We start from the raw sequence: 15,789 nt of genomic DNA on the forward strand, positions 1-15,789 counted from the left end.
TTTGTTTTTACATAAGAGGTACGAACTGAGTCTTCTACCTAGCTAGTACCCCTGTTGAGGGTCCCATGGAGTGAATGTGACAGGTACAAATAGGGCTACCTAGCTAGCGTTTACTGCAAATGGAAGTAGAGATCAATGGTGATTGTTACTTGAGGAAACCGAAAGTGTAATTGCACTAATGGCAGTTTTAAACCAGCCCATGCAAGCTTCAGAAATCATCTATGCCATGCAGACAGTCTCCCCAGTGGGTCATTGTGAGAGGGCCTTATCTAAGTAAACCTCACCTGTGTTGTGAGCATGATGGGAGGTAAGTGGACTGTTAAATTAACTGTTACAGATTATGCTATTATGTTGATGTTAAGACGAGAGAGTAAGTCTCATTACCTGTTTTGTTACACTGTGGTTACGTAACTCTTAAGCTTATATCAGCTATGGCTAGCCTTGTTAAGCTTAATAATTAAGCTACATGAACATTGCCCGCCTTTATGTTGCAACCCCAGTATTTGTAAAGAGAGATTTATTCACTTTGTGTGAAATTTCACCCACTGCTAATTATTTAGACTTATATTTTTGGCTTGTATTTCTTGTATATTTCTTGTATAACTACTTTAATGAGGATTATTCTCCTGTTTTAGACCACACACACACTCACACCCCTACACTCCTGCATTGTGGCAGACATATGGATGAGACTGAAAGCCTGTAAGCAATTGTGCCCATGTACCTGAAGTGATGTTTTATACATCCAAGGCCTGTGTACCCCTATATTGGTGAAAAACACCTGACCAGCTAAATCTACCAGTGCACAGTGTGTGAACACAACACACTTATCACCTTTTATGCTGATTTTGCGAAACTGTTGCCTATTTATTTGCATTCATGCAGTTTTGTTTCTGGCTACCCGGTGATTTTGTAAGTCTAATTCACTAAAATTTTAGCTCTTGTTAGTCTCCATTAACATCTGAGGAAAAGATCCGGCTCTTTAGCTGCTAATTGCTGCACTATGTTCACCAGCTAGTCACTACTACCATTTGGTAATTATAGATAAAAATAAAAGAAAGACATGAAATAGAGAGACAATACAAAAAAAAATACAGATCTAAATGAACAAAAACTATTCAAAGACAGCAGTTGGTCTGCTTTTCAAAGGTGTCCACAGTGCTGCTTTAATATGAAAGGTCACAACTGAATACTGAACTTCTTCACATGCATGGCTAGAATTGTTTGAATATAATTGCTTTTCTAAAGATTTAATGTTTTGTAAGGCACGAACAGTCTGGGGCAGTGATTTTAATCACAAAAGAGCAACTGTCTTGTTTTTATTGATCATTTTGGACCATAGAGTTGTTACCAAGAGTACATGGTGAACATAAGCTAAAGAGACTGAAACTACTGCACATAGTAAACTTAATCTTAGCAACAGGCAAATACACTGTACTTCTGATCAAATAGCAGGGTAAAGTGAACGCAAGAAGAGAAATCTGAATGTATTTTTCTATAGCACTTACTCAAGCATAAACGAGTATGCAGCTCAAGTTACTGTTGAACAACACCCTGCCGTCCTTTTCAGTGCTGCACTTGTTTCTGAGAAGATCCAATATGCCAGCTCTGATCTCTGGGGTGAAAGACTGGTAGAAGTTATCTGTTGCTGTCATGAAATTCAGCAGACGTTGTCCAGTCTGGCTGCTCGGATTGAAGCACTCAGTGATGTCAAATGTGTTGGGAATGACGTGTTCCTCGTATTTCAGACCCTGGCTCTTCAGGCAGGCAAGAATCTCTCCTGAGGAGCGGTACTCTGTGATTGCGTCGACACAGAGCTCTTTCTTGTAAGTCTTCCACAGGATGTCCCAGCCACCATTAGCTGAATAGTATGAGATTAAATAATACATTAATCCTAGAGGAAATATTTTGAAAATTAAAAGGACACTCAGAACGCAGACCTCCACCAAGGCCAATAGTCCAGTCAAATCTGCAAGTGCAACCACTATTATCTTTGGATATAACTATTAGAATTACAGCATGTCCAAATATGGTTGTGCCTAGCTGAAGCCTCATTGTCTCATTACATTGTGGGTTGCATCTGAATATTTTCTGTAAAAAGCTAGGCTATATGTTGAATCATATTCATTTCGTTTTTCATGTGCACAATATCTTCCTTTGTAATTTCCAGCCCCAGCCGCTAAGTAAAGTTTGATGCTATTCTGACGCTTTTGATTGGTTCTCATGTTTGAATTTAATAATCAAAAAGTATTTGAATGTAATAAGTTACATTACTTTGATAAAGTAATTGAAATAGTTACATTTTGAATTTTATGTATGCCTTTGCTCTTCAGAGGAAAGCACAGACTAGTAGGAAGAATGGCAGGAAGCGGTATACGGAAAACTTACCTGCTTCATTGATTATCATAAGCCTGCCATTGTTCTTCAGCAGGCTGTGGTAGAACTTGATAGTAGTGGAGAGATTATCCACATAGTAGATCATCTGGCAAAGAGAGGGTTGTGGGAAAATTTTTATTTGATCTTTTGCTATAGTTCTGTATTCATTTATACAGTATTTATGTCTATTCATAACACTACTCGTTATATACGATGCTCCTCAATGAAGTCAAGCAGAGAAATCTCATTGCTTACACAGAGTGAGACACTGACATTTGACAATACTCTTTAGTATGCCTCATTTTCAGAGGGTAACACAGGCCAGAAAGTGATCCTTACGTTATTTTTAAATTGTCCAGCAAATTCACGATACCTGAATCATGTGTATGAAGTCAAATTTCTTCATGTCACCCTTTGCTTTGACTTGCTTCTCATAGTCCTCGCACTTCATGATATGCCAACAAAATGGGATCTTCTGAAGGTTGGTGGTCTTTGCTACCAAAGCTAGAAGTTAACAAAACAATAGCATTGTGATAAACAGTCCAGTTTTATCAAGGCTCAGCCTATCTCTTACACTAACATGTCACCCAGTCCGTTCCATCCAATAATAATAATCAGGATTTTGTTTCACAAAATAGTCAGGAGGAAGAAGACGAAGAGACAGAGGAGGGAAACAAAAACATTTCACTGTGTGTTGTTTTGAATTTCGCTACCTTTGAAGTTGTCTGTGAGCTGAGAGCTGCCCTCCACAGTGTCCGCAGTGATCGGGACAGCAGGGAATATAGACTGCAGTAGAGTGAGCATCTGGACATCCAACTCCCCTGGAATAAACCAGGAAGTCTTAGACTATGAAATCCCACTGCCTCAGTGTAATGCTGCCTTAATGTGAAAACATCATGCCCCAAAATATATGTCTTTGCAATATTGCAAACATTTCTGAAACATTCAAAACTACTTTCAGGACAACATGTCATTAATATGTTTAGATCAAGTGTGTGTGTTTGTGCGTGTGTGTGTGTGTGTGTGTGTGTGAGAGAGAAAGAGAGAGAGAGAAAGAGAGTGAGAGAGAGAAAGAGAGAGAGAGAGAGAGAGAGACGTGATGTGGCATTACTCCATAGTCTCATAATCTCAGACACAAACAATGACTTTGATGTTGCCGCTGTGCTATAATCAATGTATTCTATGACCTAAATTGACCTTTAGTTAAAATTAGTACAAACCTAAGTGTTTCCTGTCCTGTCAGGTTTTGTCTTGTATTGTGATTTCTCATTATTGGACCTGTATTGTGTAATAATTATGACTACTCTCCAGCTGTCAAATTCTTACTCCAAATAAATAGGGCACAGCATATCTCATATCAGGTCATAACTGCTGCTAACTTAGTCACTGTGCAAACTAATTGCTATTAGCTGAGTCTGGAATGGGCGCTAGAACCAGAGTCAGATAAGCGGGCAGATAAGCAATGGAACTGAGCTCAGAAGCTTCCCAAAGAACTAACACAGCTGGACCGGGCCGAACACAAGAACAAGAGTCCAGTTAGACGACACGGGCAAACAGTACTGAGGCAATTTACAGCGGTTCCACAGTTGTATTTTTCTGTTTGACACGGACAATACACATACCAGTATTTCATTTCTTGACATTTTGTGAATTTATTTTGTTTATTTATTAGACTGAAAAAACTAAGTGCTTGTGTGATGTAGCAAACTTGCCTTATGCTATCAGACTATCTCCTCTCGAGGTACAGAGTGGTATTACAGCACAGGATGTTCTGTGGCTAGTGGGTAAGCAGGTTATCTTCAGTAGATATCTCTTCAACACATTACATAAACGTCTTTCACACATACACGTCTACATCTTCACCCTCTGTTGATATTGTGAATTCATTTTTTGAATGTTTTAAACTCAAATTCCGGCTGAGTGGGATGAGCAGTTCAAAACGAGCCCTTTTGGTTTACATCTACTCTCATTTTAGTTCAGAATTAGAACGGAGATTCTGTAAGGCCACAACTTCTAGCAGCCAGATGACGGTAGCAAAGGAAGAAGTCAGGTGACGTAATATAAACAACAACAAAGTGCGCGTAAAGAGGTAGTTGGGGTAGATGGATGAAAAGACAGAGGTTCGAGTCATGTGTGAAAAAAGACAGTGATAAGTTTTAAGTTAAATTAAGTTAGTGTAGATGATTAACGTCACGTGAGTTACGAAAGTTAAGTCACTAAGCCAAACCACGGTATTTTCCCAAACCTAACCAAACTGTGACCATTTCACAATGTTAACCACATGTTACTTGTCAAATGTGATTTTTCATAATTGGATCCAAGCCACATTTGGAATTGGTTTGAATTGCAATTGCAATTCCAGGCAGACATTCTTTAAATAAAACTGCTTCTTTAAACACATAAATCCCACTCTAATTTCTAGCACTCATCACATACCTCCACCACTTCCGACACCAAGAACATCCAGGCTGCTTTTTCCTGCTCCAATTCTGAATCAACACATGATTGTAAACAAATGAAAAGTAAAAATGTTAAAAACAAATAAACATATTTGCATTACCCAATAGCACGTACTATAAATCTGTGTGTCACTCAATAACAAAGTGTTTTATATCATTGAACCAGGATAAAGCATTTCAGGACTGAGAGAAATAAAAGATCAGGCAAATAACATGGTACAGCAATAAAATGAAATAAATCAATAAAGATAAATACTTACAATAAAATAGATAAGACATGTTGCCAATAACATGCTGTGTCAGAATTAATTAAAGGCTTTTTGATAAGATATGTTTTGAGAAGTGATTTAAATGTCCCTGATTCGGCAAATCTCAGATCTTCGGGCAGGGAGTCCCACAGCTGAGGGGCCCTGACTGCAAAACCCCAGTCACCTTTAGTCTTGAGCTGGGACTCAGGAACAGCCAGCAGAGCCCTCACAAAGGATCTGAGGCTGCGCTCTGGCTCACATGAGAGTAGCTATTCAGCAATGAAGCTGGGAGCTGAGCCATGAATTGCTTTAAAATCTAATCTAAAATTAACTAGTAACCAGTGAATAGATGCTAAAACAGGTAATATCTTGTATTCTAGTATTTGTTAAAAGCAGAGATGCTGCATTTTGTACCAGCTGAAGGCATGAGATGGTTTTGTGGCTCAAACCTGAATACAATGAGTTACAGTAACAAAGAAATGGGTCTAAAATGTTTAACATATTCTGAGATAAAGGTTCAGTGGGTACACTATTGCTTGCTTAAGGCAGAAGGGAACACAGCCAGTGGACAGTGAGCTATTTACAATCGATAAAATAGTGTTAACACTGTTAAAACTTTTTTTGAGAAATCTGGCAGGCATAAAATCTGAAGGACTCAATGAAAGCTTTAAATTGGCCATTGTGTCCTTTAAAATGCACAGTGACAGGGCCTGAAAGTCACTGAAGATGGTTTGCATCGTAGAGAAGTAGGGTCAACTATGGCATGACCAATCTGGAGTTTTATTTCACTTTTTTTTGGGTGTGAAGAACAATAAAAATTGTTCACAGATCATAGTTGTGGCTTCAGTTTGTTGGATTAGAGGAGGATTACGGATTCAGTAGTTTTGAATAGAGTTCTGGGGTTATGATGGTTTGTTGTAATGATCTGGCTTCGTCTTCTGATAGATAGACATTAGTTCTTACATACTTTGATATGAAACCATCAGACTGTCTGCATTTTCTCCTAATTTCTCAGGTGCTGTTATTTAGCCAAGACATGCTGTGAGTTGCTATGACTTTCCAGATTTTAACAGGAGTCAACTACAGCTTTACATGTATTGTTGAAGTTGTTTAGTAATTCTTCTGTAGACATATTTGATGTAGTGCCCATGTGTTTTAGCCTCCTCGTTAGAATGTCTGCTTCCCATACCCAAGGTCGCTGGTTCAAGTCAGGACCATATATAACCTCCATACAGAGAACCGTTACACATCCACAGGTGCAGACTAAAAATACAGCTAAGGCGTAATAAACACATGTGTTTTATGCACAAATCAGTCGCCCAGTTAGAGACTATATGGATCGTACATATCAATTCTGCTGCTGCATGGAAACAGAAATAGCCATCAAATGAGAAAGAACAGTACAGTGCATCCTACAAGCGGATTTGGATTGCATTCTTGGTAAGAATCATGCATTACTTGAACACATTTCTGACAAAATCAAAAAGTGGAAACAAAACTGCACTGTGTTTCCTGCAAGCTACCCACCTCTGCGTTATCAGGGTTGTTAGGACATGGAACTTGGGCACAAGCACAAAAAAAATAACTTTTGACCAACAGAGAGGGCACTATTGCCAGCCTTGCGCCTGCATGAAATGGTGTGCAATTTCATTTCACTTTGAAAGGACATTTTTAAGTCAGAAAGTAGCTCAATGAGTTAAATGATTGAATGCAAAAAAGACATAAAGAAGGCAACCAGAACAACTACTCAGTCTGGGTAAAGGAAGGAAACAAAGTGCAGTGCAGCACTCCCAGCCTTTCTTCTTGTACCTTTTAAATTCTCCTGGCAGGATGTCATGAACACGCTGGAGAATAGCCTGGTGCTCTCCCGAATGTTCTAGGAAGAACCGAAAGCTTTGGACAGAACTGCCCTCGTAACAAGTCTGCTTCGCTTCTGCAGCCATGACTGATTTCTGCAATGCAAGACACACAGTGATTGGAAATCAAACAAACAGCAATGATGTGCATTCAATAAGCTGCTATTCAAAAGCTAACTTTAAATCACTAATGTTCACTAACAATGACTGTACAAAAGTATTCTACAATTACCTTAAATATGTGGAGAGTAAGGACAGAAAAAGAGTTTCCCCACTCTTAAGTTACAGAGTTAGTCCCCGCCCCCAGGCTGGCTGCCCGCCCTGTTGAGAGATGAACTTTGACAGTACATCAGAGACAATCACAGCGTTGTCTGATTCATATCCCTTGACATATTCTACAGGCTATTTCGAAATGAGCCTTATCATTAGCCTTTTATGGGAATCCAAAATTTAAGCAGAAATTGTTTAATAGTTAAACTAAACAGAGCAAATTATATTATTTTATAAAGTCAAGCAGTAAAACATTTATTATGTTGTGCCTTTTTTACACATTTACTGTAATAAATAAACCCAGACCTTTTTGTACTTAAAAACCTTGCAAGGATGATGTATAGTAAGTCAGGGTTGCTATGGATGCTTTCATACTTATAAAGAAAACTTTCAACCAGCGGCAGGTCAGCTTTTTGCTTCTGGTATGTCATTTTGAAATGCAAAGCCATTAGTAGGGGTGTTAGTTTTAGTATCATTTAACATCTTATTCACCGTCGTAGTACTGTTTAACACCAGTGTAGGTGGTCAGAGTTAGCCAACCCTGAGTTTACTTGATAACCCTGAGTTAACTCTGAATAGGTTGAACTCCCTTCGTAGTACAGGCCACTGATTAACGTAGAGCTCCACTATTAAAGTTTATAACTCCCATGAACTTTATTAGTTAAACATTTTAAGTGTTTCATTTGTATTCTGTTTATGAAAATCTGTGGCGAAGGGTCCTTTGAATGCTGAAATGCCACCATCTTGCCTGGGACATTACAAATCAGTGGGTTTAAAGAGAGTACAGTAAACTGGAATGTAAGGGCGGGCTCACACCTAACTGTCCGGGTCCTGAATCAAACCAATGCGAAGATGATACATTGTTTAAATTTTTCAACTGGTCCGGTTTGTGTTCACAAAGGCATAAAATCAAATGGTCCAGAAATTGTAAACAAAAGTGGAAATGTCCCTGGATTATTGGTCATACAGTCGGCGGGTAAAAAGACAACCCCTATAAATTTCTACCTGGAAATCATATATGGAGCACCATCAGGTTCATGTTGGTGTCTGGAGCGCATATCAGCAGACATTAGAGGGTCATAAATATGAACATTGTCGTGTAAAAAATTCAAGGCTTAAGCCAGATGAAAAAGCTTGAACTTTTCCTAACATGTTTATTTTCAGCAAAAATAGACACCAATTAGATTACAAAAGAGAGATCGATGCAAAATAGAGACCCAGGTTGACATGATGGCATGTAGCAACTGATTTTCTTCTTGAGCTTCTTTTGGACCTCCTTTTACAGCTTTGTTTCTAAGCATTTATTTCATCTCTTGGCTCTTTTTCCTGCTGCAACTGGTTCTGTGGAAATTCCCAGATAGCCAAGTGGCTGTCATAGATTCACCATGATGTCTGCCTGACTGTGTACTGCTCTACCTCTCTTTGGCCTTGGCATGCTTATTGTTGATCATGACATCCTTATTGTGCACTGCCTTATTGTGCTCCCTCACTCTGCTGTGTGTCTTGCTCTACCTCTGCCTGACAGCACACACACACACACACACACACACACACACCCAGGTCCCCCTGTTGAGCCCAGTCAGTCAGATACAGAGAGGACCACACACACAGAGCTTCAAAGTTTTAACATTGTGATCTTAACGCTTTGCAAATCAGAAGGACAGATCGTAAAGATCAAAACATTTTCTGAATACATAATTATGGTAAATCAATCACTTATTGCTTAAAACCCATCATTCTTTGTAATACATTGCTCACAACTAGATGTCTTCCAGGGATTTTACCAAAGTGGTCTTATTCTTATCTTTTTGGAAACACTCATTTTTCTTTTGTTTATACTTTCTCTGCACACATGCCTGGTAATAATTTCCCAACACCTGGGTTCTGATCTATTTACATTAAAAAATGCTCACAAAGAGGAGTAAATCATTGTCAGTGCTTGGAGTAAAGACTCATCACACAGAGAGAGTCATTTTTAAACCTTAAAACATATTGTATGTGTATATAGTGTTTCTTAACGCATATATAAAAAGTGTGCCAGTAGAGGGGTTTAAACAAAAGTGACTTATACTATACTTTATATTAACTTCATCCTAAAATTTAAAATGTTAAGATAGTAAATATTACACAACGTCTCGTAAAACAGGGTATTAAATCATTTGATAATGCAGGCATTTCGTGGAAGATGCTCTGCCATCAGACGGTCTTATCACAGATTTGTTTGCATTTGCCATGCAAAGTGGACCAGTGCAGTAAGTAGGCCACAATTGCAGACATAAAACAAGTTGGCCCATGCAATTGGCTAGTAAAGGTCAATCATAAACGCTGCTTATGTTTACAGAATACATATGTATCTCCTTGAATAAATGAATGAATGCATATATATCCCTACATGCTACATACAAAACTAATTAGCCTATTATTATTATAATATATTGTAAATATTTGTTGTAATGTTTTTTATAGTATCTCTTTCATATTTTGATATATTATCTATATTCATACAGAAAATCAAGATCAAGCAAAGTTTGCCTTTCTGCTCCACAGGAGGTTTCTTTCCTCCCTGAACTCACCTTAGGAAACCTACATTACCGTTTAACAGGTGTACCGCCCCAGTCAAACTCCCTCCTTCTGTTGAACCTTCTGTTCTCTTGACTGTTGCAGTACTTCTTTTTAGTTAATTTTAATGTGTTGATTGGATGTACCAAACACCAAGGCAAACGAGCAAAACCTACAACCTATAATATGAACTATTTTAAATAACAACAATAATACACAAAATAGTACAGTAATAATAAGTATTTTTTAAATGACATATACAATTGAAGCTTCTTGTGATTGATTTGAATGGTGTTTGAGTCCGGCGTTCACACCGACCCAACAAATTGCACCAAGGGGGTAAACGCTTCAGGGTTCGGTTCAACTGGACTAAACAAGGTCAGTGTGAACCCCCCCTTAGGTACAGAACTAATATATATATATATATATATATATATATATGAAAAGATTATATTCCTTTTTAATGAGTCATATGAGAAAATGACATAGCATGTTGATTAATGTTATTTTAAGTTATTTTAGGCACTTTGTTCATTTTGATGAACATGTCTAAATGAAAACTAAAAAAATATTGGATTAAGTGGATGAATATAAAAGATTTGACATTGTTTATTCAATAAATTCTGGCATGACAGAGAAGACGAATGGCCGCAGGTTTCCTCTGCTTTATTATTTCTCCTGTTTACAGGCTTATCATCTGTTTACGTCCGCTGTGCCCGGGGCCTGTTACACATTTCACTTAAATGTGTCATGTAGCCTGGTTTGTGAGAAAAAGCCAAACAAACTAAGAAACTAACACATAAAATACAACCTCCTTGGCAGAGGTAAAAAACAGTAAAGGACAAAATAATAAAAACAACTTCAGCACTACACTGCAGTAAATAATACTCCTTTGAACAACAAAAACACCAAGCGGTCATTCCACCAAGCTGGAGCTGGAGATTATGAATGAAAGACAATTTTTTTTTGTTTTTCATGCTGATGTCTTCTGCTCTGCCTCAACTCTGTGATTTTTTCTGTTATGACTCTGTCTGAACCAGCGCTGTCCAAAGCTTCTCTACTAAAGACATAGGCCTAAATACAAACATACTCCTGGAGCACCAAGCTTCCAGTCTGGGCAGAGTCAGCTAACATGACACCTAGCTGCACGGCTAACTGAGCTAACTAGCAAGCGGCATCTACCGTTAGCAGTAGTTCTATCGCACACAGGCTCTGCCCTCTACTGGACTCTATGGTTACTACCTCCTCCAATCACACGCACACACTTGCCCACTGAAATTTAATCGTGCACGTAGAGGGGGTGGCTGACTTCATGTCAAGAGCTGGCCCTCAACCGAGCGGGTGGAGACTGCACAACAATGTAGTTCAGCAGGTCTGAGCTCGCTTCGGGAGAGCAGAGGTGGATCTGTTTGCCAACACCCACTGCCCGCTGTGGTTCTCAATTCAGCCACAGGACAGCCCACCCTTGGGGATGGATGCGTTACACACGCATTGCCAGAAGGGCTGCTGTTTGCGTTCCCCGAAACCCCATCTCATCCCTCCAGTTAGGTGAGGCGGGAACGGTCGTTCGTCATTCTGGTAGAAGTGACGTAGCCTACAGTGACAGAACCCTGGCCTGTACCTATGGTCTGGGGGGCTCTGTCACAAGGGTGAGACTTCATATGCACAATGCTGGTGTTGGACCAGCCTCTCCAGGTTTTGCTCCTACAAGGGGGGAGAGGCAGATTCGTACAGACCATACAAGCGGCGGGCAGTCTCCACCACGTCTTGCTGTAAAGCTAAGTGGCTGGGCTTTCAGCGTTTATGCATTGAAAGGGAGACCGATCTGCCTACCTGTTCGGTGGGATCCGTTTTCTCTTTCCTGCAAGGTCTGATGAAGAAGGGGCTGTCACGCTGCGGGGTGTGAGAAGACAGCAACCGGTGTCGTGTCTCTCAGCGCTTCAGTAGGACTTGCTGCTTGCTGCTTCTAATATCTGCACCTTATGAGCCCCTGGAGCAGTCCTCATTGAAAATGCTATCTCAGCCCTGCGTCTTGCTCTCACCTCTGCTACGAAGGTGAGTGAGCTGTGTGCCCCAGCTGCATGCTGGTTCTTGGTATCCACAGTTGGTATCCGCTGCACTGTGGACATCACACCTCCTTTGTTCTTAAGAACATAAGGAGCATGTTCAGGTCCAGGACAATAAATCTGGATGCTTTTCACCCCCCTACCCCACTTAGGGTGAAGGGAGGTGAGAGTGCATCTGTTGTGTCCATGTGTGCTAGGCTAACGTCCTATGTAGAGCACACAGCCCCCATTCGATGCACTGGTCAGCTGTTCATCTGTTTCAGTGATAGTGCAGTTAATAAAACCCTGTCCAAGAAGAGCCTGGTCAGCTGGCTTTGTGAGTGAATCTCCCAAGCCTGTACACCCTTAGCGGTGCGCGCATGTTTCACTCGGAAGTGTGGAAGTGTCTACGACCCTTTTTCTCGACCCTTACGCACCCGTTTGTTTCTATCTCTCGGATATGTCGGGCTCCTTCTCGGGATCCTGCTCGCAAGTGCGACCTAGGATCTGAAAAGTGAGGATCTGGTGACTACTGGGTGTAGAGGGGGAACATACACTGGCAGTGCCTGACGTTCCAGTGAGAATTCAGGGCAGTCCAGGTGTTAATGGTCAGGCCAAGCCCCTATCGGTCCAGCGACCTTCTCAGGGGTGTCCCACCATTCTGTCACTAGATGATGTGGTGGTTGGGGCTTTGGCCGGCCTGTACCCATAGAGTCCAGTAGAGGGTGGAGCCTGTGTGAGATAGAACAAAGGTTACGATATGGTAACCCTAGTTCTATAAGCACAGGCGGAGCCCTCTACCGATGAGCCCTGCTGCTCTGGTGCCGACTGCGGAAGAAGTGGTCGGATGCTGAGGCAGTAGGGACACTGCTATTTATACGTCCCGCACGTATCGGTAGTGATGTCCTATTGGTCGGCTACGTGCACGATAAAATTTCAGTGGGCAAGTGCATGCATGTGATTGGAGGAGGTAGTACCCATAGAGTCCAGTAGAGGGCTCCGCCTGTGCTTATAGAACTTGGGTTACCATATCGTAACCTTCGTTAGTGGCTAAAGTAACTGCTAAAAACATGTAAAGCTATCTGTCCATCAGTAAACTCTGTAAATCAAAATCAAAAAGAAAATATTTTCTCCATAAAATCTGATCCAGTTCCTACAAATTAGTGAATAAAGTTAAAGCTGTGTTTTTGTATATTAATCAGTGGGGCCTAGTTTTGAATAGCCAGCCCCATCTCCACACATCGATTATAAGCAGCGCTGTGCCAACTAGGTCCTGCCAAGACCCCAGGAATGAATCCAATTTTCATAGTGGCCAAACTGTGGAATTACAGCTTCTGTTCACGTGATGCACACTGGCCCCAAGAGACAGTTTCCCATTGAGTTATATTGTGAAAGAAGCAGCTGTAAAATGGTGGACACATTTTTTTAGCAACACAACTCCCGTGTTTTGGTAACCCCCCAAAATGCTTCCTTTATAATAGGGTTTATATGTAATAATTTGCTTTCACATTTGTATGGATCCTTGCTCGATTGCTAAAATGTTCATGTGTAAGGTGCAGTAGTAAAATGACACATATCAAGCGTTGTGAATGTGGTGCAGTCAAAAGCAAACTTCACAAATCACAAATCTAAATAAAAACACACAAAAAAACAACAACAACCAAACAAACAGATTTAACTGTAGCCAGTAAATCCAATTTTATTGCAGATACTAGGGATATTCTCGAATCCGGATATGTTATTTGGGAAAGCATGTGTAATGTGGAAACGGGTGTTTCTTCTATACTCAAGGTTGCTCTGTATTATTCAGGGGAAATAGTGAGCTGAGGAATGTGATAATTAGTGTGAGAATGGAACTAAAGACATGTGTTAAATCAAGCTGCAGCAGAGAAGAAGCTGCTGGTGTCTGTTCACCTGTCGGTCTGTCTGGTCACTTGTCTGCTTTGTCTGTTTAAAGCTGCTGCTGTGTCCAAGTGTGTCGGCATAGTTAAAAAAAAAGGTTGCATCTAGGTTATGTCTATTTTTTTTATTGAGACAGGCTGAGCTACTGCCTATAATATGAACTGAGAATAGTCAAGCAAAGAAGTTGAACCGAGGGCAGATTGTTGAGGACTTTGCGGTACACAAGACTCACAGAATGATGTTCAGACAGGTGAGTACAACAACTGCGTTACCTGGCAACATAGCATTGTGCACGTGTGTGTACGTGTGTGTGCACGCATGCACTACGCGGTGTGTAAAAACTGAATAAACTGTTATATGTTTGTGGCTGGAGGAGTTTATATTGTTTATATACCTCTACCTGCTTTTGTGATGTTTTATTCTGCTGTTAAAGGGACAGTTATATCATTTCTGTAGCCTAAAGCCATAAAGGGCTCGGTGGTGTGATGTTGTTCCAGTAGTGTTGGACTGACATTTAATGCAATTGTAAATCTAAGCTCATTCCCTTTATCTAAAGAATATTTCATATAAAGAATATTTTCTATATGCTGTCAATATAACAATATTTCTATTTCCAGTGCCTTTGAGTACATTTGAGTACCTTTTTAGCACAATAGAAATATATGGTATTATTATTATTATTAAAGCAGATGTTTCTGATTGTTCAGTGTCCCCTAGTTAAGGTTGGGAGATGTAAATTTGGTGCATTGAAGGAAAAAAAATTGTATTGCCGATGAATATTAGGTTAGAAAACACAATTTTTTTCTCATTTTCACATGACTTCCTATATCAGCCACACCCACTTATTGTATTCTATCTGAATACAAAGACAGATCATTTTGTTGGTTGAACAGATACAGATAATAACGTCTGTACACCTCTAGCAGATACCTGTCTGTTTTGTTAATTGTATAGTTTTTACAGCAGCTTTAGATTTAATTCCAGTGATTTGCTGTCTAGTTTTCTTTTGTGTATGTTTGTGTGTCAGCTATTACTTAGTGTTTTTGGTGGGGGAGGTGATCAGTGATCTATTAAAGTTATTTTATTTGTCCTTGCTGTGTACCCTTTACATGTCCACCTTTTGTATTTTACAGTTACTGATGCTGCCCTCAAGATGGTGCCAATACTTCATATATAAGTGATAATTAATTTGGCTGAAAACAAATAGTGACTGCAGCCGCTACCATGTGCCTGTGTTTATCTAACCAATATACGGTTCTGCATGTATCAGTATGCATGTACCACGTGTACAGGTTGTAAAGCTGAAGAGACAAGGTTTTCCAGGGTATAATTACATTGAAGTTGTGTAGCGTTATTACAGTTAGTGGAAAAGCCCTGTGCTCTTGTTTGTTTGCTTGATACGTTTAATTTTGCATCTATAAGCCTCACTACAGCTCTTAAATCACTTAAGTCATTGGCCTAGAAAACATCACTAGTGTCAAGATTAGGCTTTACCACCTCCCCCTTCCTTGTGTTTTCTCTGTCAGTTTTGTCTGTCATGTCATGTCATGTCTTGTCTGTGTGTTTGTGGGCGTTTCTGGCTGCGGCTGCTGGATCGTCACCACCTGCAGAGTCTCGCACCTGTGGCTCATGCCGTAATCAACCCATGCAGCGCAATTGTCCGGCTCATCTTACACTCCTCGCCAGTTTATCTCCCGTGGTATAATTGCACCGGCCAATTCTTTGAATTTAAGTCTAGTTGTGTACTTTTGCGAACAGCTTCTAACGTCCTGTGTTTTTGTCTACTCCAGATGTTCCCTGTGTGTAACTTCAGTCTGCCTGCCAGTCAGGCAGCCCAGAACTGAGCTCAAGGACGGAATCGCAGAATCTGGAGTTCTCTGCCCCATCCCCAACCACCTGGTTTTCTCCGTGCACATTGACAATAAACCTGCCTGAGTTTTTGACACATGCCTTGTGTACGCTCTTGAATCCTTTATGGTGAAAACCTAATAAATAGTTAAAGAGGTCAGTAACATTACTTGTTCTTCCAGTCAATTTGGTCAGTACATTTTACCACCATAACGGACATGAGCTT

At 40.2% G+C, this 15,789-nt stretch overlaps 1 protein-coding gene and 1 long non-coding RNA gene across 2 annotated transcripts; one reads left to right on the forward strand and one right to left on the reverse strand.

The window, feature by feature from the left end:
* Positions 1 to 1,135: 1,135 nt before the first annotated feature.
* Positions 1,136 to 7,256, reverse strand: LOC119903905 (histamine N-methyltransferase-like). The gene is made up of 7 exons (XM_038720205.1): positions 7,172 to 7,256; positions 6,893 to 7,035; positions 4,813 to 4,865; positions 3,090 to 3,197; positions 2,750 to 2,880; positions 2,389 to 2,482; positions 1,136 to 1,861 (listed from the first exon to the last, which is right to left on the reverse strand). Exons 2-7 carry the CDS (start codon positions 7,024 to 7,026, stop codon positions 1,509 to 1,511), a joined length of 873 nt encoding a protein of 290 aa, XP_038576133.1. The 5' UTR covers positions 7,027 to 7,035; positions 7,172 to 7,256; the 3' UTR covers positions 1,136 to 1,508.
* Positions 7,257 to 14,922: 7,666 nt separating this feature from the next.
* On the forward strand, positions 14,923 to 15,664 carry LOC119904153. Its single transcript, XR_005444658.1, has 2 exons — positions 14,923 to 15,414; positions 15,506 to 15,664. It is a non-coding gene; the product is annotated as an uncharacterized LOC119904153 (long non-coding RNA).
* Positions 15,665 to 15,789: the final 125 nt, after the last annotated feature.

Source organism: Micropterus salmoides, unplaced genomic scaffold (genome assembly GCF_014851395.1).
Source record: "Micropterus salmoides isolate LMB-PRFRI ecotype aquatic unplaced genomic scaffold, ASM1485139v1 Ms_hic_scaffold_15, whole genome shotgun sequence".
NCBI lineage: Eukaryota > Metazoa > Chordata > Actinopteri > Centrarchiformes > Centrarchidae > Micropterus > Micropterus salmoides.

Excerpts from the sequence above, each read along its gene's own strand:
- LOC119903905 (XM_038720205.1), bottom strand. The coding sequence starts at position 7,026 with ATGGCTGCAGAAGCGAAGCAGACTTGTTACGAGGGCAGTTCTGTCCAA. Across the intron at positions 3,198-4,812 it reads TGGTGTCGGAAGTGGTGGAG|GGGAGTTGGATGTCCAGATG; the intron begins GTATGTGATGAG and ends GGTTTATTCCAG. Across the intron at positions 2,483-2,749 it reads ACTTCATACACATGATTCAG|ATGATCTACTATGTGGATAA; the intron begins GTATCGTGAATT and ends TCTCTTTGCCAG.